The 27,953-nt window shown below is 42.6% G+C and overlaps 2 protein-coding genes across 3 annotated transcripts; one reads left to right on the top strand and one right to left on the bottom strand.

The window, feature by feature from the left end:
• Window positions 1-25: 25 nt before the first annotated feature.
• On the bottom strand, window positions 26-13,389 carry retreg3 (reticulophagy regulator family member 3). Its single transcript, XM_069185589.1, has 9 exons — window positions 13,166-13,389; window positions 10,270-10,376; window positions 9,588-9,618; window positions 8,919-9,045; window positions 8,666-8,750; window positions 7,444-7,581; window positions 6,645-6,724; window positions 5,951-6,083; window positions 26-4,968 (listed from the first exon to the last, which is right to left on the bottom strand). The coding sequence occupies exons 1-9, from the start codon at window positions 13,387-13,389 to the stop codon at window positions 4,430-4,432; spliced, it is 1,464 nt and encodes a 487-aa protein (XP_069041690.1). The 3' UTR covers window positions 26-4,429.
• Window positions 13,150-27,622, top strand: tubg1 (tubulin, gamma 1). 2 transcript variants are annotated; one of them, XM_069185590.1, is made up of 12 exons: window positions 13,150-13,239; window positions 15,176-15,262; window positions 16,807-16,919; window positions 17,970-18,137; window positions 18,576-18,644; window positions 19,680-19,759; window positions 20,386-20,512; window positions 21,361-21,447; window positions 22,658-22,807; window positions 23,871-24,023; window positions 25,146-25,307; window positions 25,857-27,622. In XM_069185590.1, the coding sequence occupies exons 2-12, from the start codon at window positions 15,214-15,216 to the stop codon at window positions 26,052-26,054; spliced, it is 1,356 nt and encodes a 451-aa protein (XP_069041691.1). In that variant the 5' UTR covers window positions 13,150-13,239; window positions 15,176-15,213; the 3' UTR covers window positions 26,055-27,622. The 2 variants fall into 2 exon arrangements, with proteins under 2 accessions (XP_069041691.1, XP_069041692.1); XM_069185591.1 differs by lacking the exon at window positions 13,150-13,239 and adding an exon at window positions 13,669-13,759.
• The last annotated feature ends 331 nt before the right edge of the window (window positions 27,623-27,953 follow it).

The raw sequence follows: 27,953 nt of genomic DNA, 5'->3' as shown, positions 1-27,953 counted from the left end.
ACGCATATAATGTCTGACGCATGTGTTGTACACAGAGCTTGTTTTAATAAGGTTTCCACATCAAAACATATCAAAAACAGATTACTGGGGTAAGGAAGGGACGAGTTGGAGAGCCATTTTTACTGTACACGTTTACTTTAGATTCCACACTTTGTGTAGAACAGCAGCTCCTCACTCTTGAAAGAATCGCTTGTCACACTGTACTGAATGGATGGATTGTACTGAATCGATTTTATTTCGAATTTCCTTTTCCGTGTTAAAAAAAAAACCCAAGAAGGCTGTACTGGACAAGGCTTCTTCTGCAATAAAGGAAATCTGCTGTTCTACAAATGATCTATTATGTACTAAGATTATCACCACAGAACAAACCATATTTTCTTTACAACACAATGTTTTTTTTCCTGTTTTTATACAGTAGCCTGTTCTATTTAAGTTTGATCCTGCTTACTCTAGGCAAAATAATTCATCTGAATTGTAATCTAAATTACGTTTAGTCATGCTGCAGATTAAAAACTGGTACAGAGAAAAAAACAATTCCCCCTTTACGTTTACCACAATAGGGTGCATCAGCTGCATTTGTAAGTTAACACTTTTATTCTGATTAAAAACAAACTTTAATGATTTTAAATGGCTTTGTACATATTCACACTATAGAGCACGATTTACTTTCTAGAACTCACCTTTCACAGAAGTAGCACTATAGACAATTTGTAAACATGTTATCTTGAATGTCCTTAGCAATACAAAATTGTAACTGCAATTAGAAAAGGTGGTAAAAAATGCAGATCTGCTTAGCCTATAAGAGAACAAACTACATACATAAAGCAAAGCACAGGGAGTGGGTCACAACCTAATTTGGAATGCTTAAAACAAAGGAGTCTCACTTGATGCTTGCTTTTCACAATAATTCCTCCCTCTTGAAATTTGTTCACAAGCTTCTAACAAACATCAAATGAATGACTTTTGCACAACATTTCACCACCATATCAAGGCCTTTATTTGTGAAAACTGTGCCGGACTAAAGGCTTTGGTACAGCGCATGGTAGTACAATTTCTTTTAAAGACTAGACTTGGAGCCTGAATAATAAATAGGAAAAGGAAGGTGACACCTCATTATGGAAAATACATATAATCCAAAAAAACAACGGTCTTACATTATCTCCTGAAAGGCAAGAAATTGATTGTGGTCTTAAAGAAGGAAAGAAGAGAGAAAATCTTTCACACCCTTTGTCTTGTGCTCTGCGGCATCCAATTGGACTTTGCCCTTGTGGGGCAGCCAATTCCCCAGCATCCAAGGATCACAATACAGAACAAAATTAAGGTGTCGAATCATTGTAGCCCTTTTGCTCCACAAACACATTGGGAGCCACTGGCAGTCATCAGCTTAATTAGGAAGGGCGAAGCATATGCACACCAATCTGTCTGCAAGTTTTTCAGATCTGTCGATAATTTAGATAGCAAGCATTCACTATACCCAACTACACCTTTCCTGAGCCATTCATAATTCTCCAAGGGCTTCATTAAATGATCAGAAAGTGCTATGCTAAAGTGCACGTTAAAATGTCTTGCTGCCCGAATTTAAAGATAATCCAGCAATTTGCAGTGCATACAGAAATCCTCAGAAAATGAACAATTTGTTGTTCAGATTGCTAAACTACCAGAGCTGCAAAGGTCCAGAGCAAAAGTTCCATCAGAAAAGGGTTTCCAAACACAAAGCAACAAATATCTGGACAAATGATGGTAAAACAACACACAGCTTTCCTTTTACCTTTTGACTCCTCCTAGATATGAAACGTAATAAAACACTGGAAAATTCCACATCACACTTCTACAAAAATAGCAGACAGGACGATGCAGAGATGTGGTGTCAGTACAGTGTACCTTTAAAGGAAATCACTCTATCATGAAAAACCAAAGTTTACTGCTCTCCCAACCAGTCTAAGAATAATATAGAAATTGACACTGGTATAATAGGTACACCTTTTTAAACCACAAACTTTAAATAATTTTCAGCTAACCTACTTACTGCATGAAAAGCTGAATTATCAGAGGGCTTCTTCTTTTTTGTATTGCGTAACTTTGGCTAATTTTCCGTCTGTACTCGTACAAGAACAAAAAATTAACCCGAACTAAGCTTTAGCACAGCTTCTGACATATATGGAAAAAAAAACTGCCTTTCAGCGGCAGTTGATAAGAAATAAATAAAACATTTAAAATACTGTATCGCAAACACTAGAGGTATGGTAAAACATATTTCGTGCAATAAGACAAGTTAATGGAGGAATGGGCTGCTGAAGTAGACACTGTCAGTTGTACATCATAGCTTTGTCAATGTTACATCGTTTCAACATCACAGCTGTCTTGTTTCATACTGAATGCATGATCAAGTGCTGCTCATCGAAAAGAGACTCAACCTCCAGACCAACAGGTTTCACTCTAGCTGACCAAAGGGTAGTGGTTTTGTTACAATCGTCAATTATTTTTTGTTACACAAACCCGATTTGGAGGAGCCAGGTGTGTTTTTCAGGGCGTAGCTCACAGCTTTGAAACCCGCAATCGCACACGGGAGAGCGACCCGCCCGCCTTCGCGACCCTCCTCATGCGTATCGCAGGGAAAGGAGTCTGGCAACGAGGCTTCAGCACAGACTGGAGGACAGGCAGGTCTCCGGCCTGAAGCGCTACAGGCCTCCCAAGCACACAAAAGGCCGCGGGGTTCTGGTGTCATCGAGAGACCAGAGGGGCCGGTTCTAACTTGATTCGTTCAGCCAGGGGGCTCTTCCTTTCATTTCAGGGTGTTATTGCTGCTGTGATCTGTTTGTCCCCAAGTCAGACTGCTGGAACCTTTCACTGCCATTAACTACATGCTGGCAAAACAAAACAAAATGTAAAAAAACAGCAGCAGCAGCAGAGTTTATTGCTTCACAGCATTCCCCAGGGCTTGTTCTGTGTACACTCATACACCGACATCTCGATGGCCGATAGTTAAACCACAGCAGCTGAGCTGTGCCGCAGGTCACATGATTTCATGTCAGTTATGTGTAATCTCCCGTATATCTCTAGTGCTGAAACGAGAGGTCCGAGCGGGTGTATTGTCCCACACAAAAAAAATGAAGGTATAACTGAAAGTGTCAGAACTAGCATCTTCCCTTCATGTTGTATTTAGAGCAACAAATTAAAATACAGTAAGGATTTCCTGCAACTCAACGTAGATCAAATCACACTTTGCTAAGTATCTTCCAAAAAGTGGCTTCAAGGCAGCATACAGAGAAATTCTCTCTCTCATATACACACACAAACAAATGCTCATACTGTTCAAGCACACATTCATGGGTTGGGGCTTCACAAAGCAGCAGACACAGACCCAGGGCCTGAGAGAGTGCCATGCACTCAGCATCAGTAAAGGGGCTCAGTCAGGTTCTGTTTCAGTGAGGGGCTGTGGAAGTGTGTTCATGAGCAAAGGCTAGTGCATCCTTGTCTTCAAATCTGCATCAGAACTGAAAAATCTGTCAGTCATCCTACAGCAAGAGTGCTGCAGAATGTCACTCAAACATTTTTATGATTTAAAAAAGATAGCATTAAGTTTGTTATAAAACACTTATGCTGGCTATTGGGAATTTAAATTTAAAAATATTGTAAATAAAATTCTGACATGTTATGGTTACTTACACTGCAGATCGTGGTTAAAGAGCTGCTTAAAACAAAACACTGTGGGAACAGTATTTTGCATTATGGCTATAAACAGTTCAATATTGTGAGGACTGGGAACTTAAAATCAGTTTTGAAGGCTAATTTTACTTTTGCAGATAATATATCCATTTTTAGATTTCATTAGGATTTTCAGGAAGGAGAACTCATCAGATTTGAATTGCACATTTCAGCATACAGCCTGTTTGCACAATGTCTGTGTTCAGTCCCAGTATTATTGTCCCAATCATGCAAAATGAAAAGCTGTTAATGAAAGTGCAACAAGTTTCTTTTTCTAAACCCACTTGCCCCTCATAAACACAAAAACACTAGATCTCGGAAAGCTGTCCGCAAACAAAGGAAGCAGTACTGTACTCATTCTAAAAATGCTATTGCAGTTACATCACTCCAAGATGATTTTTATCTTTGATTATATGTGCACTCATCAACAGATGCCTGCCTTATAGCCAAGCCTGCCTATATCCTTCATTTTGAAGTCACTCCACCTACTACAAAGGAGCCAGGGAGGAAGTGCTGATGTAGAAGAAGGAACTCATGTAAAAAGACATAAATTCACAGTGATATTAAAGGGGACCAAAACTGAGGCCTTGGTCACCAAAACCTCACATACATTCACAACAGCACACACAGACCCCCCCCACTCACTTTTTAACACACAACCACAGCCACACCGAGAGCACAACACATTGATATGTATACATTTACGCTACACAGAAAAATGGTTTTACTGTGGTTTTCCCAGCAGGCTGGAGAGAAAGCTCGATCCAGAATTTTTTTGCTGCTGCTGCTGCTGGCCCGACCGGCTGGAGGACCCAAGGGGATCCATCTGATTCAGCTCCGACTGATCCAGCATCTCGAAATCGTCCCCCTCCGGGTCGGTGTCCAGCTCGGAGCTGGACTGCTGGTGGTAGCCCCGGGGAGCCCTCTGGGGATTGTCCCTCCTGGCTGGGGGCTGGGCGGCCCCCGTGAGCACCGCCTGGATCATGTTGCTGGTGATCATGCCCGCGATGTCGTCGGCGAGGCTCCGGGCCGGGAGCAGGCCGCTCGGAGCCGGCTCGCCGTCGGCGTCCTCCTGGTCGGAGTAGAGGAGCGTGTCCTCGTGGGACAGGGACCAGCGGGCGGGGGCGGCGGCCATCCCGATGCTGGGAATCCCGATGCTGGTGTCGTCGTCGTCATCCAGCAGCGTGGCCTCGGGGTTGATGGAAGGGAAGTCTGGGAGATCCCGGGCGAAGGATTCTTCAGGATCACTGTGGCGATCCAAGTCTGGAGGGACAGGTCCACACTGTGCTCATTAAGAAGTCTCGAAACACGCGAAGAGACATTAAAATGAACTGGAACAGGTAAAGGTTTATTCCATGCTAAACATGGAGAGAGAGACAATATTTTGGCTGTGGAAAATGAAGTGGGCTCCTGACTGACTGGCTTAAACAATAATGACCCCCGACTGGGGCTATAGTTCCGACAGGGTTAGACAGGATGCACATCAAAGAGAGTCGAATGATGAGTGGCTCTCCAGACAAGCGTGCCCAAGGGGCGTAATAACACTTTGTATTTTCTCTTGAGCGTGGAGCTGTTGGTACAGAGCTAACTCTTCCAAAATAACTGCTGGTTCCAATTGCCAGTGGGGTGGATACATAAAAAAACAATGACAATCAAACTGATAGGAAAAAAAGGAGGGAAACACCTTTAGTTTTACTCCTTTTTGTGAAGATTTGGGAGGGGCGTGGGAAGAGGACTGGAAAAGCTGCATTGACCCTTTTCCATAAATTATTCTCGGACGAAACACTGTCCGATAACATTACTTTATTATGCAATTCATGCATCCTGTATTTTCGTTGGTTTAAAAAGCAACGAACATGCTTGTCTAAAACAAGAAAGAAAATGAGTGAAGCATAAAAAGGACGATACAATTGCGAAACCTCCACCTAGAACTTTCTTCTCTTTCAGGTAAGTACCCATCCCAAACCTTCAGCTACACATTTCAAACTTGCCTTCCTAAGAAGACCAGGGTGATATTAACGTGGAAGATGCTTTATTTTACCACCCTTTTCCAAACTCAGAAACAGACACTTAAACCACCTGTCCAGACTGCCGTTTTCAGAGTACATGACGTCTTTCCCCTTTCTGTTTCAGATATTAGAAATGAAGTGTAAGCTCAGGGCAGTGGTGAGCGTGTCAGAGCTTCCTAGGGGTGACATGAGCAACGTCACAAGAAAGCCCAAGGGACAACTCTAACAGCCATTACCTTCAGATCCCTCTGTGAGCGGAGTCTGGCCCCGGGACAGGTTGAAGGTGCCATTGTCCGTGTAGGACACCTCCGCGTCGGAGTGCTCCGAATCCGTTATTGCCAGCTCCTTGGCCACTATGGAATCATCCAGCTGTGGGAAGAAGGAAGAGGTGATTCACCCTTGGGAAAACCTCTGCTACAGTACGTGAGTCAATGAGCCTGTAATGTCCTGAGCACCTTTAACTACAACACCTCACACAGGAGCCACAGGGGTACCCAGTTCTGCTTAGGGCAGACAGTTGGACAAGTGTCCAGTCCCTTTTTTTTTGCAAAAGCTGGGACACTAAACATACAGTACATGTCCTGTCCTACTGTCAGGAGAGGGAAAGGAGACCTCACGATCACTGTACAATGTACAAAACAATATAGTTCCCAGTGTCGGTTTGCATATAAAAAGTAGGCTGTGATATGCATATTTTGTTTTATTCCCATTACTCAAGTTGGGCTGTATCTCTGACTTGCTCTGTACCAGACTTATATATGTACTACAGCAGCTAGTTATTAAAACAATTCCCCTGCAACTAAAACCTACAAATTCTCCTGTTCAGTGCATGACTAGCAACCTCTGTAGCAACTGAAGGTGCTTTTCGCTTTTTTGTTCTTGCACTAACACAAGCCGGTATATTTAGAAGTGCATTCTTCATCTTTATACCTTGGGACAAAACGCGGCCAGCTCCTCCTCACTGTCGCTCCCATCTGCCAGCGGGCCTGGGCCCAGCGGGCTGCGGAGAACTGCGCCGAGAAGCACAAAGGGGTTAGTCCTCTGGCAGCCATTCAGAAGGGAGAGGCGCTCACACAGCTTTTCATCGCTAACGGGAGCGGTTCTCTGCCAGGAATGCTGGGGGGAGGGCTTTACAGAGATTAAGCTCCAAATACCATCAAAGATAAAACCCTGTTTCTCTGTGTCCCTCCCAGCCCATGTAATGGTGGCTGACTTACTGGAAAACTAAAAGGGGGACAGGGTGCCATCATATTTTATTATATATAGACAGTTTGCGTTCTCTGCACAATTTCCAAGTGAGTGTTTCAGTATATTTACCATTCTAAATTGCTTGTTCACAAAGGGAAAAATATTGTGAAATATTACAGGGAGGAGAGAGGAGAACAAGCATGGCGGTCTGTCTGTCTTGTTTAGACATCAGTGTCGTGATTTGGCACTGACAGCTCTCAAGAGCACTGTGCCGCTCAGCTGTTTGCCTACCACATCCTCTCAACATTGGCTTTCTGGACCAAAATCGTGCTGGAACAGTTTTCCTGTCTTAGAAAGCAATGGCTCATGCAAACTCAAGAACAGCAGATGCCAAGATGTGGAAAAACATCACATTTTACCAAAAGCTCTAAGTCATAATGAGCAATTTAAGTTAGGGATGATTATAAAAGACATATATGCACAGGAAGGTGCAGTATCCCACATACAGAGTATCCCGCATAGAAACCACTGGCACACTCACACTGGTTTTCCCTCTGTTTCGACATCATGTATCCTCGGACGCTGAAGTCCAGCCTCAGCAGGGCAGGCTCCAGCCAAGTGCAGATCTTCTGTCCCACCCTGTGATATGCAGCCAGGGGGCTCAGCAGGACTCCCAGCACTGGCACAGAGCCCGAGAGAGAAAGAGAGAGAGACCTCAGCACTGCAGCACTGCTGGCGTCACCTACACGTCGATTCTCAGACTGCGTCTGGGGAGCAGCACAGTTTTGTTTTTCCTGAGTTGAGAAGGGGGTGGGGGGGGAAACTTTGCCAACTGCTTTAGGTCCCAGATCACATCAGGGTTTAAAGTTCAGTGATTTTAGGATAAAGAACATCACCAAACGTTTTCTTGTTTTAAAATGCTGTTTTCACAATCACAAAGGCACAGCTTGCTCAGATAACTTGCTTTTCATTCCTAGCATTACAATCTGTAGATTTACATCTATTCTAATGACTATGAAATTGTCATTCACTTTTATTGGGACATCAGTGTTTTGTGTTGTCTTATAGAAATGCTTCTCTCATGGAGAGGTGACTGACCTTGCTGTAGTGTCAATACTAGAGGATTGGTATGTTAATAAATGACCAACAATGGCAAATGAATTAACCTGCTTAATTTGTAACCTAAAGGATCTGGACAATTGATCGCAATGTTTTACTTTATTAATATTTTTTCTTTCTCAACATACATGTATGTTGCATATTTGTTAATATGCTCATGCTGTGTTAAATGTACTGTGTTATGTCTTTAAACTGCCTGCAAATCAAATTTCCCACCTGGGACAATAAAAGGAAGTAAATCAATTAATCCACAGTCCCTCAAGTTTTCTAGCTCTCTGTAAACTCTTACTTGATAAAGAAAAACTAATTCTTCAAACAAATCCCTGTCCATCGCTTACCTGACTGATCAGCGCTGATCGGTGAATGATTCCTGAATGCCTGATGTTCCATATTTCACATAAACTACCTCAGTTTTATTCATGAAAGAAAACATGCGGGACTTTTAGACCTCCAACACTGCTATTTACTATTACTTCTCTGATTATTTCAGTATCACATGCTGAGAACTCCATGTCCTTAGTACCACACTACAGCCAGCAGGTGCAATGGCCATATCCAGTTTGCCCTGTATATATATATAAAGGAGACGGGGACAATTTCCCAGGTTAGCTTCCCCAAGACAGCATGACAAGAGTTCTACTCACCAAGACTATACGAGAGCAAAAGTCCTGGAACATAGCGCCCCAGCACCGCTAAAAACGTGAAGAGGCCACAAACTAGAAGACAAAACTGAGAGACCAGCCACCCATCACACTTCAGAAATCCAGATATCAGATCAGGTTTAATAGCATCTGTAAGTAACAAAAGGCTATTTGATATCACAACTACACTTATTTCAGGAAATGACACTTTTACACAAACGAGCAAATGAATACAAAAGGCTGAAATGGAGCTCACCTTGCCAGGATTATGCTTTTTGAAATGCAGCAGGCTTTTGGTGAAGGATGCTGCTGTGACCCACACTTCTGCCATGTGATGACAAAGCTCAGGTACACTGAGCAGCCCAGGGTGGACGAGGCCCCAGCTGACAAACAGGAAGACACGCTCTGATCGCCTGATAGCACATGACCGCAGCACTATCAATCCATTACTGTTTGGGTCAGACTTCAACTATTTGCCCATCAAAACATGCCACCATACAAAATAAATGCCTTTCATTTAATTTCCTGTACAACCAAACCTGATCAATGTCACTTAAGTCTTGCACTCCCTGTCTCCCAAAACATACATTTTATAGCCACATCCAAATCGGGTCCCAACCCCTATGTGATATAGAAATATAGAAAGAGTAATGTTTAGGACCAAAGATTAGGCCAGTAACTGCCTAGAGACAGTTGTGTGTATCTGGTCATCAAGTCTTTGTAAGAGGCTACTGCTGAGCTCTAGAACCCAAAAGGAATCCATTACAAGCTCAGCAACTTGACAGAGGAAGGGTTAGAATGTGTCACTCATTTGGCATCATCTTCTGCTTAAGCTACTGTATACCAAAACCCACATTTTCATAATGTTGAGAAATTATTTTCTGAGAGGGCTTAAAATACCATCAGACTGAAAAAAGATACATACCTTTCATTGTCAGGCTCATCTTTCTGTTTGACTGTAAAGAGAAAGAAAAACACGTCTCTAAGTTCTAAACGTTATTAACAGTACATCGTAAACTTCAACACATTGTATACTGTAAGGTGATGTCAGTTCTAAACGTTTAACTATATATCTGATATATAACAATCCACACTGTTAAGGAGATGAAAATAATGTGGCAACATAAATCCCTAGACCTTTATCACACAGCTTCTTCAAGCTCAGAGTTTTACCAATTTATATTTGTAGGATTTGACACCTGCATGTACCACCCCCCACTTGTCTCTGCTTGCCATCTGCTAGATATGTAACATGTTGCCAATATCTTTTTCCTTTGCAGTCTGTTTGCTAATCCTCATTGTTTGGTGTCCTTTGTGAGTCTGACTTATCAACTATGTCAGAACAAGACCACAAAATATAAATCAGGATAGGAACTTGGTCCTAATGCAGATTCCTGAGGCACTCCACTAATCACACCGTCCCAATATAAGCATTCACCTCTTTTTTTGTAGTTTCCTATTAATCAGCTCAAAAACATGCATTTCCTTGAATGCTTACTCCCTGTCGTTTAAGACTTAACCCTGAACTAAACCCAGTGCACAGACCTTGATCTTTGGCAAAAATACATCTTCAGAAAGGAAATAAAGGCACAGGAGACCAGTCTTACCTCGGATCCAAGGCCAGATTCTGTTTCTCCAGGTGTCGATGCATACAACAACAGCCAGGCCAAAGGACAGCAGGAAAACCAGGCGCAGAGACGTCAAGGCAAAAAACCTGCAGAGGGAGGAAGAACAATACCCCTGTGGTGAGGGAGTATGGACTGAACCCTCTCATCAGTCAGACAGGCGCAGGTCCAGAGGCTTCACTGCATTACAGGTGAGATCCTCAGAGCTCCCACTGTGCAGATGTGTTTCCGGGTTTGCTAACTTGCCCTTCCTTGCTGGTACAGAAGGCACCTCACTGTTCAGACCAGTCATGTCTGCACAGGGTAAAGGAGGAGTTTCAAAATAGTCCACACCAAGGAACTCCACCAGGTCCTGGTCCTGGTTGATCTGGGAGTGTATGGGCCTATAATATCAGTGACAAGCACTCCTGCTCTTCCTTATACTTTCAGTGCAATTTTGTCCTCAGCAGAGACCAAGCTTTATAGTACAGGAAGCATCACAGGTGCATTTTTCAAGAGGCACGACCGGGCTAGCTGGTTGGAGAACTCAACAGGCAGGTTGGTAACAAGCTATTTGTGTCCCCCAAAAAAATCTAGAAAAAGGTAATACTGTGAAGAAATGGGATGGAAATCCCCCTGGACTGCACAAGCTCACAGGTTAGGCAATGACTTCCCGGGCAAACAAAAAACAAACCACACAAAGTCATGCCAACAGACTTCTCACTGGGTCACGCTACAACAGTAATTCAAAATATATCAGACAAGGTTCCATGGCAAGTGGGAAATTAAATTGAAGCGGGTTCACATTCTGCACCTTCCAGCTTTGTTTAAGCATTTAGTAATTCAGGTTTTTATGTAAGTTTCCTTTCTGGGCACAAGAAATTTAGCCCAGCCTCGCGTGTCAGGGAATCAATTATTGTAAGTGAATGAGTGGAAATTAATGGCTTAGGACCGCTTTGGCAATGCTTAGGGTAGACTCAGTGTCACACGCCTGAACAATGAAGAACACTGCTTATGCAGGGGAAAAAAAGGATGCGTGATTCTGTATTTTAACATTGTAAAAGCTGTCAATTAATAACACACTGCAATTTGTTAACCATTCACAAAGGAGATCCTAAAGCCTTTACTTCCCTGACACAGACAAATACTGAAGCTATCAATGGCACCCTTTCTCAAATAATTAGGAACTGTAGGCAATGTCTTGGGTGATATTCAAGTTCTGCTGTCCCACTGGATGACTCTTCATTATTTTTGCTGTGGTAGAGGGATAGCACATTAGTTCCCTTAAATGTGAGGCAGAGACAGTGCATCAACATATAGTGTTGTTAAATTTCTATGCATTGTCAATATTATTTGTTTAGTTTTTGTCTATGTAAAGCAAGGATATGCTTTTATCAAAGCACTGACCATTCCATAGTGCATGACGTTTAATAGAAATCACAGGCACTACTGAAACACGTTTCACAGTTCTGTCAATTAATTTACAATTTACCAAAAACTACACTAGTACACTGATAAATATCAGAGGAACAAAAACTCCAATTACTGCTATATCATGAAGTAGAGTAAACTTAATTAGTTTGCTTATCTAAGGCGTTACTGGAATTCTGCATAGTATCCCACAATTTCACATGCAACAAAGACGCCGCGTTTTCCTCCTGCTTTTCCAAACCTCAGTTATGAAATGCACTTATCTTATTTTTAGAAAATATACTGGGATAAAAAAATGTCGTTGCACCAGCTTTTCTTGGCACATGAGATAAAGTGCTTCTCCAGCACTGCACTGAGATGCAGTTTGCTTACTGAAAATGCGCTGTGACACAGATGACTGTCAGACTGGTTAATCAAATAAAGTTCACATGCCTGAGCTCTGAGCATCACTTCCCCACTCTGCCTTGCCTTGGGCTGATGATCATGAGCAGAAAGCAGAGTGTCCCAGGAAAAAAAACAAAACTTTTTTTTTTATATCATTCTCATATAGAGCTGTGGTTCGGAATCTAGATCTTTATGCATCTGCGGTTGTTCACAAAATTATACAGTAGACATCTCTTAAAAGTTAACCAATCCTGAGATCACTACAGTTTGGAATTTAACCCCTTCTTCATCATTGACTCTAGTCATAGTCCTGTCCCCGTCTCCTGACATTGTATCCTCTGATTTTTCAAAACCCACCCCCTACAGAACCGAACCACTAGAGTTCCTGGGCTCACAGCCCTAGAGGAACATTATCACTTTGAAATGCTGTGCTGCTTTAAATTTGACACCCAAAGAAGACTCCACAGCCCAGACGTTGTGGTTTCTCTCTCCTCTTTTCAGCACGGAATAAACCTACTGTTCGTTCTTTTGCAGGCTACGCATGCTGACGCAGCTCCCCACCCGAACTGGTTTACATTTAGCTGCACTGGTGCAGAAGATCCCAGTGTAAAACCGTGATGCACTGTTCTTGGCCTAACCTTGAAACTACCCGATCTTTCAAGACGACAGAGAAACCCACAGGAAGTAGTACCTACTGTCGCGGGTTCACCCTGAAGCACAGACCGGGACTGTCAAATCCTGGTACCTGCTCAATTGCTTCCCAACTGGAAACAAAATGATCCGGTTGGACCCGCAAGTCAGCACAAGAAGGAGGGGCGAGGGAGACGGGATTTGCAACCCTACTGTATCTTAACGTGCAAGAACCTGCACAGTCCCTTATCCTGAAATGAAGGCAAGGCGACGCACCCGAGTTTAATGGATTCCCACAACACACCCTCCACCGAGACGCCCGTTTATCGTCTCAAATTGACGACCCATAACTCCCAATTACCACGGCATGCGCAAGCAGCTGGGGGGAGGACAGATCTATCGTTTTTAAGTGAAAGGTCTCTGTCACCTCCCTCCTGCCGAGGGCTGTACTCACCAGAACGCCGCGTTGACGAGCAGGTACAGCGCGGCGCTGTGCAGCGGCTTGTCCCACACCAGCACCGACTGGAGGTAGGTCAGCACGGGCTCGTAGGGCCCCAGGGTGTCCAGCAGAGGGGCCGCGGCCGCTCGGACCTGGCTGTCCCTCTCGCTGGAGCCCGGCCGGCTCCGCAGCCCCACACTTCCAGCCCCCGGCGCCGCTTTCGTTTGGTCTTCCGCCATTTTTCTTTTTTTGCGTGTGTGTGTGTTGCACGTAGATTATGTTGATCACCCGCCTCCCCGACACACACACACACACGCGCACCCCAGCAACGGACCCTTAACCCTCGAGTATGATTTTTTTTTAAATCGATTGCTTCAGACCGGAGTCTCCCACCTCGGGAAGGGGGATCCAGCAGTATCCGAGTTACGGGTCACACGGCCAGCTCACAGATGCGAACGACAGTGTCTTGTTAAAAGAAAAACCCACAACAACAACAACAACAACCGTGACAGCTAAACCTGGTTAATTTTAAGACGTGCCCAAGCCAGGCACTGTCATTCTGTGTCGCCCCAGGTCTGTGTCCTGATCGCAAAAGGTGCTCATCTGCAGGTGTGTGGGTTTTGTTTTCCCTCTAAATCCTCAGGACAGAAAAGGCTCAGCATGTGCGGGCTTCTCCAGCACTTCCCGGGATCAAGGAAACTCCCATTGATGCGATCGTGTTGGGTTTTTTCACCCCCCCCACCTCTTCCCCTCCCCTGTTCGCCCGCAGTCACGATCTCCTGCCGTTGGAAGGGGTCATCGGTAATTTTTGAATCGTCCCTTGCGTACTCCCAATATGGCGTAAGCGGGATCAGGAGCGCTGGTGTTTGCTTACTCAAATGCCGTACGCGTGCATTCGCCGTAGCGCTCGCCCTGGCGTCTTCCGAACGCGCAGCGCAAGCCAGTCGGAGGCGCGCGGCTCCGTTGTGCAGAGCGAGACCCCCCCCCGTGGCAGTTTCCCTGGCTGTAAATTATTAATAACTTAATGCACGAAAAAAAAAACCAACAACAACTTGAAGCCGGGCTAATTATGAAAATGGCTTGGTGCATTAGTGCCACGAGACGCCCCCCCTGTATTTCTATCGTAATGTACACCTTTCGTATCGACTTTGTGAAAAATAGAGATGGTTCATAAATTCACTCTACATATGTTTGTCTATTAGATATAAAGATGGCAATATAGGCATCCTTCAGAAAGGCTTTGGTGTATCTGCTTGTATTTATAATAATAATAATTGCTTACACTTATATAGTGCTTTTCTGGACACTCCACTCAAAGCGCTTTACAGGTAATGGGGATCCCCTCCACCACCACCAGTGTGCAGCAGCACCTGGATGATGCGACGGCAGCCATAGTGCGCCAGAATGCTCCCCACACATCAGATATCAGTGGAGAGGAGAGCTGAGTAATGTAGCCAATTCATAGAGGGGGGTTATTTATTTGGTGTCTGTGTCTTGTTCCTGTTGCATTTTCTACTACAGTGCCAATTTTGGTATCTCCTGTCTTACGGTTTTCATTTGTTTTAACTATGCTTTTCTATTTTTCCTGTAAGGCGCTTTGAAAAGAGCCTTTAAAAGGCGCAATATAAAATAAAGCTTTAATACTCTTATTCGTGGATATACATCATTTCCAGAAAAATTAACAGTCACATGAAAACGCAAACATCTAAAACACGAGTGAACATTTCTATTAACATTATTGAACGAGTTTATTTCTCGGTGTATAATTGTTCTGTCTTTAACGTTTAGCTGAAATACGTCGTCCCAGCCCATTCAAAAATGCGTGATGCCACAGTGACTGGTTTTTGCATGTAAAGTTATTAAGTTATCAATAAAGTTATTGAAACCGGAAAAACAACACGGCTCCTCAAGCGAGGCGCAGGCGCAGTGGGTCTGGCGGCGATTGAGCGCTTTCAGGGGGTTGCTAAGCGGGACACGGCACTTGCTGTTGACACAACTGTAACTGATTGTCCTGTGTCCGATCAGTTTGGAAAACACGTTGGACGATCCACTAATGAGAGAAGATGCCTCGGGAAATCATCACCCTTCAGCTGGGACAGTGTGGGAACCAGAGTGAGTGTCGCAGGACCCTTGGGGTTCTTTCAGTTAATGTAAATGTATGACTCTCGTCTTTCAGTTATAACTAGGCCCAGCAGTGTAATGTACATGTCAGTGAAGTCTTAATGGAGATGACGGAGTTGGGATTTGAAGTTAACGATTAAAGAAGCTTGCATATTTTGTATAAAATATTTTATTTCAAGTTTCAATGCATTACTAATGGTATTATATAGCCTGCAAATGAAAAACGGTTATTTAAGGGTACTGTGGGTGTTGTTAAACACCAGATGCACGAAGCTTCCGATTTCCACTAAAAAGCCAAATTTCCAGCTGGGTCATAGTTTGGAAAAAGGTTACATCCAGTTTTGATCGACTGAGATGCATCCGCATTTATCGTTATGTAATGTCAGATTTATTGCAACGCTTTGTTTTTTAGCTGTGACATGCATGCGATGTGATAAGCAGGAGATGAAAAGAGCAAGGAAACGTGCTTAGCTATTCTTCAGTTATTTTTGATTTACAGAGTAGTACATAATTAACATTTCCAAAGGTCTTCAGTGATGGTTCATAGCGTTCACCAATAATGAATAGACAATACATATTTACTTCTGTTATGTTTTCAAAATATCGATGTGTCATTTATTTGCTGCTCTTCCTTATGTTTTGCTTATTGAGTGATGTATTAATTCCTAGTGCTGGGTGTATTTAATAAGAGCAGTCCTAAAGACTAAAAAGAATAGTACAAAAATCTATAGTGAAATATTATTGCCTAAACAACCTCTGGTTTATCTCTCTGACTGCGCAAGGGTAACTCAGTTTTTGGAACATGTCTGAGTTTTCTATTATAAAGCAGCTAATTTAAGGTAAAGAGATTGTGCCTCGTGTCATTGTAACATTACAGTAGTGGAAAAATAAGATAAGATCACTTTATTGGCCATATACAAGTTCTTGTATTAGGAATTTCTTTTCGAACACCCCAGCTTGCTCTCCATGAGACGCACAGACAGGGAGAGAAGCTTGGGGTCAGAGCACAGGGTCAGCCATTTATACAGCACCCCTGGAGCAGTTGGGGTGAAGGGCTTTGCTCAGGGGCCCAACAGGGTAGGATTCCTCTAATGCATTGCTATATCATCCCCTCTTTAAATATGGGAATTGTCAGTATTTTTACTGTCAAGAGACAAATTCTTCTCTTGTCACCTAGGGGCTCTTTGAACTTGTCATACAGCCCAACACATTTACTAGCTTTTTAATTTGTAAGAAAAATAACGTGTCCTCAAGCAGTGTTGATTTTCTCTTTTCTGTCCCAAGGGGCATGTCCTTATGCTGAATGTCATTAAAACATGACAGATGACTGGTGGAGCCAGTGGTGTTTGTTGTGTTAGTTTGCCTCCCAGTATAAGTCATCGTACCTAAACTGGTGCTGAAGGCAGCTATGTAAGTGCACTTATTTCCATCACTACTCCAGAGGTGTGTGCTGTTGTCACTGCAGGGTAGGAGCCTACTGTGTATTTCTCTGCTGGGTTGTGTGACCTCAGTGCTTGCTCGTGTGCTTTCTGCAGTTGGTTTTGAGTTCTGGAAGCAGCTCTGTGCAGAGCATGGTATCAGTCCTGAGGGAATCGTGGAGGAGTTCGCCACAGAAGGCACTGACCGAAAGGATGTTTTCTTCTACCAGGTAAAGAACGCCTACCAAGGACACATAGTAATACAGTGCTTAAGTCAGAATCTGTCTACTGTTAGGACTGTAAAGTTTCGTTCTGCACTCCTACAGTATAGAAAAAATATACAGTCAATGGAAAAGTAGTATGTCTCTCATTACTGTTCCATGAGTAGCCTTTAGGTGGTGCAATTGAGTAATTCTTGATTGGTGTCATGATTATGTTTTGTTTTTTTTTGTAAGTGCTGAAGTTGCAGAAATAATTCTACTTATGAAAGGTTTTTTAACTTCCATCTTTCAGCGCTGACTGCAAAAAGCGCAGCACCTGTGAAAACTTAAGTGGATTTTTCTCCACCCCCTTTGCTTTTTAAGTGACTGCTCTCTGAGAGCAAGAAGTAGAGTTTATTTCTCTGTTGTATGTCTGCACTAATCGTTTCTTGAACACAAAACAGATACTCCAGTAAACTCACCCGAGTGATTTATAATGTGGTTTAAAGTTTATTGATGGCAGTCTCACCAGAGCTGTTTTATGCATGAGCAATTATTACCAAGACCTCCTGGGAAAAACTAAGGCTGCTGCTGGAAGCGGTGTTAGTGGGGCCAGCAGGGGGCGCTCACCCTGCGGTCTATGTGGGTCCTAATGCCCCAGTATAGTGACGGGGACACTATACTGTAAAAAGGTGCCGTCCTCCGGATGAGACGTAAAACCGAGGTCCTGACTCTCTGTGGTAATTAAAAATCCCAGGACGTTGCTCGAAAAGAGTAGGGGTGTAACCCCGGTGTCCTGGCCAAATTTCCCATTGGCCCTTACCAATCATGGCCTCCTAATAATCCCCATCTGTGAATTGGCTTCATTACTCTGCTCTCCTCCCCACTGAGAGCTGATGTGTGGGGAGCGTTCTGGCGCACTATGGCTGCCGTTGCATCATCCAGGTGGGGCTGCACATAGGTGGTGGAGGGGATCCCCATTACCTGTAAAGCGCTTTGAGTGGAGTGTCCAGAAAAGCGCTATATAAGTGTAAGCAATTATTATTATTATTAAGCTCTTTGTTTCCATGCCACTGCCAGGCAGACGATGAGCACTACATCCCTCGGGCTGTGCTACTGGACCTGGAGCCCCGAGTCATTCACTCCATTCTCAACTCCCCCTACGCCAATCTGTACAACCCCGAAAACATCTACCTCTCCGAGCACGGAGGGGGGGCTGGCAACAACTGGGCCAGTGGATTTTCTCAGGTACCGTCATGTGGGAATGCAGTTGAAAACACCCACAGAAATGTAGGAGTTGTCAAGTGGAAGAACGTGAAACATCCAAACTCGTGTCACTTTTCGATTTGCTACAAGTGTTCTTTTAATTCAAGGGCACAAGGAAGCAGATTTTTAGTTAATGCTTTCAAAGAATAAATATAGAATATAACGATCTAAAAAACACCTGCCCTATACAAAAATGCTTAATTTTAGTTAATACAGCTTGTCAGTTACAGGACTTTGTTTTAATAATCTGAAATCCTATGTTACTAGAGACTGAGTACATCGGCAGATGTTTCTTTTAATTTGTTCATGATAGATCAAGTATATCAATTTAGAGATGTTCTACAGAAAATCTGTAAGATTTAATCTCTGTGAATCTTTAATGTACGTAAGTATAGGTTAAAGACAAAAATCTAATTTCAGGGTGAAAAAATTCATGAAGATATCTTTGACATCATAGACAGAGAGGCCGATGGAAGTGACAGTTTAGAGGTAAGCCATAAAAAAGGTCTGTGATTTTCTTTGCTGGAAATTTCAGATCACTTGTTTATGAAATCATTTTTTCATTTTCACAAAGCAGTGTCCTTCCATGTTGGTTGGTGACGAATACTTACAACCTGTTCCGCTACATCCAGTTATAAAAAAATAAAATAAAGGTTTATTCCTCTTTCTTCAGAAGGACTTTCTGAGCTTGAGGGATGTGGATGTTGTGTTGGATCGTTTGCCAAGAACATAATTAAACATTTCCTGATTGCCTCCATATGCCTTTGACGTGTAAAACAACAATTTTATGGTAGCAGCACAGCAAAAGCTAGCATGCTTTTTCACTATGTTTAAAAGGGGCCATGCCTAACAGAACCTTAAAACATGAATCCATCAAAGCTCAGCTTGCAGATGTTATCACTGATGAAAAGGCTGCCATTCAGTATATTATGGCACCTTTGTTTTTCACTGCCACAAAACTGCTAGACTTTAAAACAACACCAGTGGTATGCTCTGTTGCCCAATATAGACTTGCACAACCATTTGCGTTTCTTTTTATAACCCTTTAATATTTTCTTGTGTGTGCAAGCTGGGCTGTGGGGCGTGGCAGGAGGGATGTTGGTGGTGATTTTGGACTAGAGTGTGTGCGTTATAGGACCATCTGGATTACAGCACAGTAAGGCCACTATTTGTGGGGAGGAGCAGACTGTCTCTGGAACACTTAAACAGTTCCAGAGAACTGTTTAGGCACATGTGGGATATAGGCAATTGCTCTCTTGTGAGGCTTTATCCTTGATGCCCATGTTTGAAAGTGAGTGAGATCTCACTCTTAAGAAATGAACAGGGATTTTTTGATTAGTGCACAGGATTTCAAGTGAAGAAGTGTTTCCTTTTTGGGAAAGGGGATGCAATTTAATATTTGTGTATGTGTCTGTACCCTGACAGCAGGAACAGTCATCTGTCCATTTGAATTGTATTGTGGCAGAAAGTTACAAGCCTTCTGCTGTGCTATCTGGTTAAGATTGGTATGTCTTGATATTGCAGGGCTTTGTTCTGTGCCACTCTATTGCCGGTGGAACAGGTTCAGGACTGGGCTCGTATCTGCTGGAGAAGTTAAATGACAGGTGTGTACTCAATGGCATGGAATAGGATTGTGCTAAGGCACAGCTATTACATTTCAGAGTTAGGGTTTTATAAGTATTAACCTGTATCTGTGTCTTTCTTCTTCTGTGACTAAAGTTCTCTGGTACTAATGGTGCTGTTATATTACCGGTAGTGTTTTTTTTGTCGTGATATTTTCGCAAGAGTAAATAGCTATACTCTTGCAATGGGGTGTAGTGAAATAAAAAAAATAAAGATTTTTTTTTAATCAGGAACATGCTAAGGAGGTAAAATAAAATGATTTTGTATCTTTTCATCTGAGAAGAGATAGTATTGGAAACCAACCCTCTGTGGAATTTATTTTTCAAACCTTGAAGGTGTTGCCATGTTCTAAAATTTTAAAATCTTATTACTTTATGTCCAATTTTTTAGGTTTCATGTATATCTAATCCAGGACTTTGTACTATAGTGTATTTAAGTTCTGAGATTACTACCTTGGCAATATTTAGCATAATGAAATAATGCTAAATAATAATAATGAAAGACAACATGTATGTTACTTATTTTACATGTTGGATTTTTCAAGGAACTTTTTATTGGAGCTACTGTATAGCTCACATTTCTCTTTCTCTGCCACATTGACTGCTAGGTATCCCAAGAAGCTGGTTCAGACCTACTCTGTGTTTCCAAACCAGGATGAGATGAGTGACGTTGTTGTCCAACCATATAACTCTCTGCTGACGCTGAAAAGACTGACTCAGAATGCAGACTGTGTGGTAAGCAGAGGTCTTCTTGTGAACTAGAGCATGTTTACACAATCTGGTTATAAGACACTGAATATGGGATGGTACATTTTGGCAGCCCCCTGCAAAATATGATAACATTTTCATTATGTAGGTTGACTAGACTGAAGGTCTTTCTAGCGTTAACATAGACCTGCTGCTCTCGGCAGCCATCTGGTGAAAGAGATATATTGCTCTATGAGGTCTTGGTCCTTTTTTCAAGTTTCTTAAATTTGTTTTTTGGATGCTTCCTCATGATTTGGTAATGTTCACATTTGCTGGCTACAATTCACCACCTTTTCTAAAGCAGCATTTTTTTATATTTCAACGCTTCACGTTGAGTCAAGTTGCAGAGTCTAGGTCATTCAAGGTGGAGCAAGTGGAGTGCGTGCTGTGCATCACAGAGCCAGAGTGAGGACAATAGCCGTCTGTAAGGCAGGACTGTGCTGCTCATTTGTTAGGCAGTTGCTTGATGGATTTATTTAACACACAAGCAGCCTTTTCTTTAAGGGTCTGTAAATATCGCATTCCCGACGTCAGTGTGCTGATTACTGGTTCCTAGAATGCAAATTCCAAAATAAGTGGCGGAAAATGCATTTTATCTAAACAGTGAACAGGCATGGGACTTCATCTGTAATTATTTCGAATTAGTGACAAATAAAATTCTACGTGCTCTCCTGGTACCAGAACAGATTGGCCTTGAGCACAATGGTTACAAAAGGGATATTGTTTATAATAGTTGATACCTCCAGCTGTAGGGTTGTGGTTAGAATCCAAATCCTTATTTCACTCTTTCTGTGCCTGTGCTGCCTGTGTCTCTCCTTGCCTCTTTCTTTCTCTAGGTGGTGCTAGATAACACAGCTCTGAACCGCATAGCCACTGACAGACTGCATATTCAGAACCCTTCCTTCTCTCAGATCAACCAGCTGGTAAGGAGCTGCTGCAGGCACTGGGCAGGTTTCCTCCCTCGTTGCATCATGACTGAGGAAGGGCAGCAAACTTTGGCTGTCACGTAACTGCTCATTGCAGAGCCCACATTAAAGTGGTGAAGAAGTAACCCGTGAATTTCAGTGTGGAATTTTATGGTTCATAATTATAGTTTAAGGGGGTGTAATTCTAAATATTGCCTCTGTTTGGATAATGTCAGATAAGAAAAGGAATGTGCTGAGTTTTATTCTTTATAGCCAATGTATTACAATATCTTGTCTAACCAAATCCTGAGGCCATGAAGTGAAAGCTCAGATGTTTTTCTTACATTTTGAGAAAATGAGCGTTTGGTGAAAGGAACCTTTTCCAAAACTAAAATCTGGGACACTTATTTGATTGTGGTATCTGGATAACCTGTTAGAATAGATTAACACCTAATTTCTGTTCCTGTAAGAATCTTACTTGTCACCCTAAATCTCCTCACTCGTTTAGAAAACTGTCACAAACCCGTTCTCTTCCATGTCCTGTGCAGAAATGTTCATTTTGTAGCTATTGCTACAAGCTTTAAACAATAAGATGACTGTGTGGCTTAATTCTTAACAACGACAATTGAAGGGACTTGCTATTAACAACTCGGCTAAGCAAGAAGTCACAGGATTCTCATATTAGATCCTCATATTTGTCACTTGTGTTCTCATGCATTAAATTGGTGTAGTCATGTGGTGTGTTAAGGTCGTCTCAGGACAAGTTGCAATCCATTGCTAAATGTCCCTTTCTTTGTCCACTTGCCAGTTTTCATCATGTTACAAACCAACTTCTGCTTCAAAGTGCTATAGTTCACATTTTGCATGGGAAATACTTAAAATATTGTGATCTTAGTTTTAAAGCTGTTCAATTGGAAATATTTTTAGCTGTTTAGTTATGTAAAGGAAGAAGAGAAATAATATTACTTTGACTTCATAAATGACTTTTATAACGGAAATTACTAAATAGAGGTAGAGCTGACAGTTAGACCAGGAGAGGTATCAGAACTGGTTGAAGTGTGTGAGGCTTCATAAAACTCTTATTGGAAGTTTATTATATATATTCCAACTGGAGGCTCTAAATTTGGATTCTGACTCATGAGAGATCCCTTCAGAGGGGGTCCAGTACAATCTGAATTTCTCACTTGGCTATATTCATGACCTAAGGCCACTCTGTCCCCTGTAACAGGTCTCTACCATCATGTCTGCAAGTACCACCACCCTGCGGTACCCTGGCTACATGAACAATGATCTGATTGGTCTAATTGCATCCCTCATTCCCACGCCCCGCCTTCACTTCCTCATGACTGGCTACACGCCTCTTACTACTGACCAATCGGTAAGCTAGAACTAGCTAGAAATTATTGTTGAGAATTCTCTTCTGCCTATGAAATCATGCCATTTCTAAAACGATATGCTAAATTGTTTGTGATGAGCAATTGTTAGCTTGACGTGGACATAAACTCTGCTGATTAGATTTTGATTTGGCTATGAGTACACTAACTTAAAAAACTGAGTGCAAACTAGGTGTGACAAATGTCCAAAACACACAGTTTAGTTGTTTATATGATGAAGGTGTCATTTTGAATGTTTAAAAATGCCTCTGATACTTTGGAGTGAAAAAGTATGAGATTTCCACCCACCAAGAACTTGAGATTGCCTGAGAAGACTTTTCCTTACTGTGTATTTACAAAGCTTTTTTCTTCAAAGATGAAAAACATTGAACAAATTGTCCTTTAATTGGGTAAATAATCTTTAAATGTGCCTGTGTTTTTGTGTGTGGATTGTCATTTCGTTGAAGTTGGTGTTACTAATGCATGCCAGGGAGGTGGTTTTGTGTTGAAGGACTTTTAAAACCTATTAATTTACAGTCAACTTAAATTTCTCTTGCTTCCTAGAAGGATTGATTTGAACTCTTTGATCGTGTCCAGTCTTTAAACATGTTGCAGGTTGCCTTTTAAACTATTTATTTTCACAAATAACCTGAGATCTCCAGGTTTAGAGTTGAAAATAATCTTGTAACCGTTTCAGTCAAGCACCTTGTTAATCCAATTGTTAATTGTTAATTGAAGGATTCAATTCAAGTGCTCAGCCAGAAAAAAAATCACTAGGTGTTGGGGGGTCCCCAAAACCACGGTTGGGGGGGGGGCCAAGTATTGGGCTCCCTACATAAAATGCCTGTCAATAAGAAGGCGGTATTTAAAAGTGTCCTAACTTTACTGCATTGATGGAAAGGGGATATGCTTACAGGAGAAAGATGTATGTATTAAACTTTCTTTTGTAAAAAAAATCTATAGTATAGAAGTCCTTTCTTTTCCATTTTGAAATGGGCTGTTGCTGGAGCCCCGTGCCTGAACCTGGACTCTGTATCTTTGCCCTTGCGGCTCTGGCCTGCCTGACAGGTGGCGAGTGTTCGGAAAACCACAGTGCTGGATGTGATGAGGCGGCTACTGCAGCCCAAGAATGTCATGGTGTCTACAGCCCGGGACAGGCAGACCAACCACTGCTACATCGCCATCCTCAATATCATCCAGGGAGAAGTGGATCCTACCCAGGTACAGCAGCCTGCAGGACACTTTTCAGCTCAATTCAGCTGTGACAGTCCTGCTGCACAGGAGTATCTTGCACCCCTATAGCCGTTCTACTCTTGGTAGTTACTTGGGAATGTGATCCTGTAGTTTTTTTCACGTTTTTCTACTCTTGTAACATTTATACATGCCTAACATGAATGCAGGCTTATATTACAGTAATAGGTGTCTCTTACTATGCTGCAGCAGTATTTCACAACTGATGCTTTTTTTTTTGCCGATCAGCATTTATAAAATTGTGCAGATGTTTTAATTTTGTGGTATTGTTTTTGAGGTACAAATCTGAAGTGTAATGCATCAAATGATGACGTGTTTGAAGGGCTTTTATTGTTCTATGGCTCTAGGGCTGTTCAGCAGATCTCTATTGTCCAAGGGGCAGGGTCTGCGTGCAAGCTGTTCTCTCTCCCCTCTGGGGTTTGAGAGTTTTCCAGGTGACACAGATTGTAGCTGGGCGTCTCTGTCAGAGAATTAGCTCTTAAGAAGGAATGCATTTGACAGGCTTCATTAAAAAGTGATTCAGCGTCATGTGTCTGTGACACTTAAGTGCACGCACTGTTGCCGCTGAGAGAGCTGACTGTTGTGCCTCTCCTTTAAGCCAGATGTCCGTACTTCAGATGGCTGTATTTCATTTCCTGAGTCACAATATCAGCTTCACCCCTCTTCATTTACTTTAATTCTTAACAGACAGGATTGCGCTCGAGAAATTGTGACATGTCAAGACTGTTGGTTGCCAGGAAAAAAAGAAGACTAATGACCAGTTACCACATCCATGACTTCAGATATTGTGATAGTGTCTATTGAAATCTCTTATCTTCCTACAGGTGTTTTCTTTTCAGAATTATCTAGAATGCTTATAAAAAATAGAAAATACAGTAATACAGCAACTACTCAAATACCAGATCAGTATTCACTTGATAACTTGTGTGTAGTTTTTTTTGTTGCAGAACTATTCTGTACTATGTATATGCCACAGATATCTGCAAAGAAGCAGATCCTGGTAAATCCACTGAAAAACTAAGAAAATACAAGACAATTGTGCCCTTGACCATTTTACGTGAGCAGTAATTTCAAAACGCCATGTGATTCCAGGTGCACAAAAGCTTGCAGAGGATCCGAGAGAGGAAGCTTGCTAGTTTTATCCCCTGGGGTCCTGCCAGTATTCAGGTGGCTCTGTCCAGGAAGTCTCCCTACCTGCCCTCCGCGCACCGTGTCAGTGGGCTCATGATGGCCAACCACACCAGCATCTCCTCTGTAAGCAGTCTTGCCAGCCTTTGCATCGCTGCACTGTATCTGAATGTTTCAGCAAAACCCTTTGGTTTGAAGTAGCTAATTAAATCTCTTTGCTCTTTGACATTTTGTTTAGAAATGTGCCATCCTGCTCAGTTTTGTTTTCACTTTACCCTTAGGGTTTAGCTGGGTTGGTTTAAACTGGGATAACAATGTCATTTAGCTTCCAGATTAACGTGATTAATAAAATAGAAACTCCCCTAGCAGGATGGCTACACAGGCAGGGATTGAATTCTGCAAAAAGATCAAATAGTTACGGCTAGGTAGACAAATTGTTCTCCATGGTCAGTAGCCCCTGTTTTCAGACTAGGAAGTTTCCCACTGCCAAAAGCAGCCTAAATTACTCTTATGGTAGCATCCTGGTATGGGTATTCGAGCTATTTCGAGTGTTGTTTTTCGTTCCTGCGAAGGCGGTTGTGACACCGAGTGTATTAAAGCTTTTCGAATGTGAAAACCCCCCCGGCAGCTCCAGCCAGCGGAGAGCGCTCACTCACCTCTTGTTCTCGTCTACAGCTGTTCGAGCGGACCTGCAGGCAGTACGACAAGCTGCGGAAGCGCGAGGCCTTCCTGGAGCAATTCCGGAAGGAGGACGTGTTCAAGGACAACTTCGACGAGCTGGACAACTCGCGCGAGGTCGTCCAGCAGCTCATCGACGAGTACGGCGCCGCCACCCGGCCCGACTACATATCCTGGGGGTCCCAAGAACAGTGACCGCCCCCCCCCTCTCCGGCGGGGCACCCCCGTGCCGTTTTCGTGACATTAAAGAAGAAACCCCCCCATCCCCTCCCCCCACCCTGTGACTCCTTCTCAACCCGTATAACTACCTGCCCAGGGAGATCCGAAATAACATCCGTCCATGGTGGAGGTAACGGCAGGTTACACACGAAGAGGAATGAACCATTTTCTGCAGATCTGCCTTGGTTGGTTTCTCCAAGTCTGCTCTGTCTCCCTTGCTGAGGAAGGGGGTCCCGTGAGTCCCGTCCCCCTTGAGCGCTTCGCCTCGTTGCTTTTGCCTTCTTTTGCAGGAACAAGAGAGACGACAGGCCCGTGCAGCCCCCGCGGCTGGAAAAACCCGTTCCTCCCGACGGAACAGAATGTAGAGCCCGAGCTTTCGGAATCGCCTCGGCTCCCTTCCTCCTGCACGTGCGCGCTCGCCCTCCGTAGCTCCAGGCTGCGCAGTGGGAGAAGTCGCGCACATGTCCGTAGGGGGGAAAAAAGCCCTCGCAGGGGGAGATATGTTGTAGGAAAATAACAGAGCAGGAAGTGCCGTATCTATTGTTCAGCAGCCTGCCCCAGGCGTCCACTTTATTAAAAAAGACGAGATGGGGTTGCATATTGTAGCACTTTTCTTGAGCAGTAAGGCAAAGCAGTAGAAATTGACCTAGTGTTTTTCTGCCCTCACAATTGTAATAAAGAGATTTTATAGCATATAAGCTTTATACTGTATATCTGCCATGCCTAATTGTGCACGCCCTCTTATCAGTGCAAAGCATGAGGCCTATTTAATCTCTTCCTTTACAGTTGTGTGCATAGGTAAGGAGTTTGGCTCAAGAATTTAATACAGGCCTTGGGGGATTTTTATTCTGTGATATGTTTAAATAACCATGTCACATTTCACACCTTTCTGCCATATGATTGTTGATACCGTCAATGAGAATACTGAAATGAAAATCAGATTTATTTTTAAATTCTAGCGCACCATACGGCCTCGACAACTCATTCAGGTAACTTGATAACTTGATGTTTTTTGTGCATAATAAAAATGAAGATGTCATGTTGGTGTTTTCTTATGTGAAAGGCCCTAAGTAGGAGAGGTTCTGTTCTTTTGTTTGGTTTAAGTATGTTGAAACAAGGTTGTTACAGATGAGGTAATTCTGATGACAAATTGAGTAAACAGGTTTATCAGCAAAGAAAACCAGCAAAGTTTCATAGTCAGGAGTGGACTGTTTAAGAATACAAGGATAATATTGATCAGATTTAATAAGGCTGACACCAGCACCCTTGAAACTTATATTTAAGTAGCCTTTGACGTTCTGAATATGCAAGTTCACAATACTTCAAACCAAACTACTTCAGTCATGTCATTTTTGCAAAATATATTGTTACATGTTGGGGGGTAAAAATATATCTAGGCTTACATGATGATGTGCACAGTTTAGTGATTTGTTGACTTAAAGGTAAAACAAATGTAGTTTTATCTGAGAGCATTCTCAGATCAAACATGTATATCTGGAGTCAGTGTTCTTTTTCTATTTAAATAAATGTTGCTGTAATTCAAATTTGTTCTTTTATATGCGTTTGCAGGATTGTTGTGTGATGAGAATCCTGACATCTGTCTCTGTCCTGCAATGGATTGCCCACGAATTCCCCTGGCAGGGCTGTGTTTAGCAATCCGATTACACATTCTGCACTTTGATCGTAGTTAAATAGATTTTAACTTATGAAAGGGCTTTCCCAGTTTCACAATGCAAATTAAATTGCATATAACACTTCTGAAATATATATATTTTTTTTCCCAACGTTTCTTATGTCTAACTGTGCCCTGAAGCTGTGGGTTCCCACTCTAATGGGAATAATGAATGGAGTAAAGTCTGGGTTAGGGTTTGATTT

Source organism: Lepisosteus oculatus, chromosome 28, assembly GCF_040954835.1.
Source record: "Lepisosteus oculatus isolate fLepOcu1 chromosome 28, fLepOcu1.hap2, whole genome shotgun sequence".
NCBI classification, from domain to species: Eukaryota; Metazoa; Chordata; class Actinopteri; order Semionotiformes; family Lepisosteidae; genus Lepisosteus; species Lepisosteus oculatus.
This window is presented reverse-complemented; position numbering and strand designations above follow the sequence as displayed.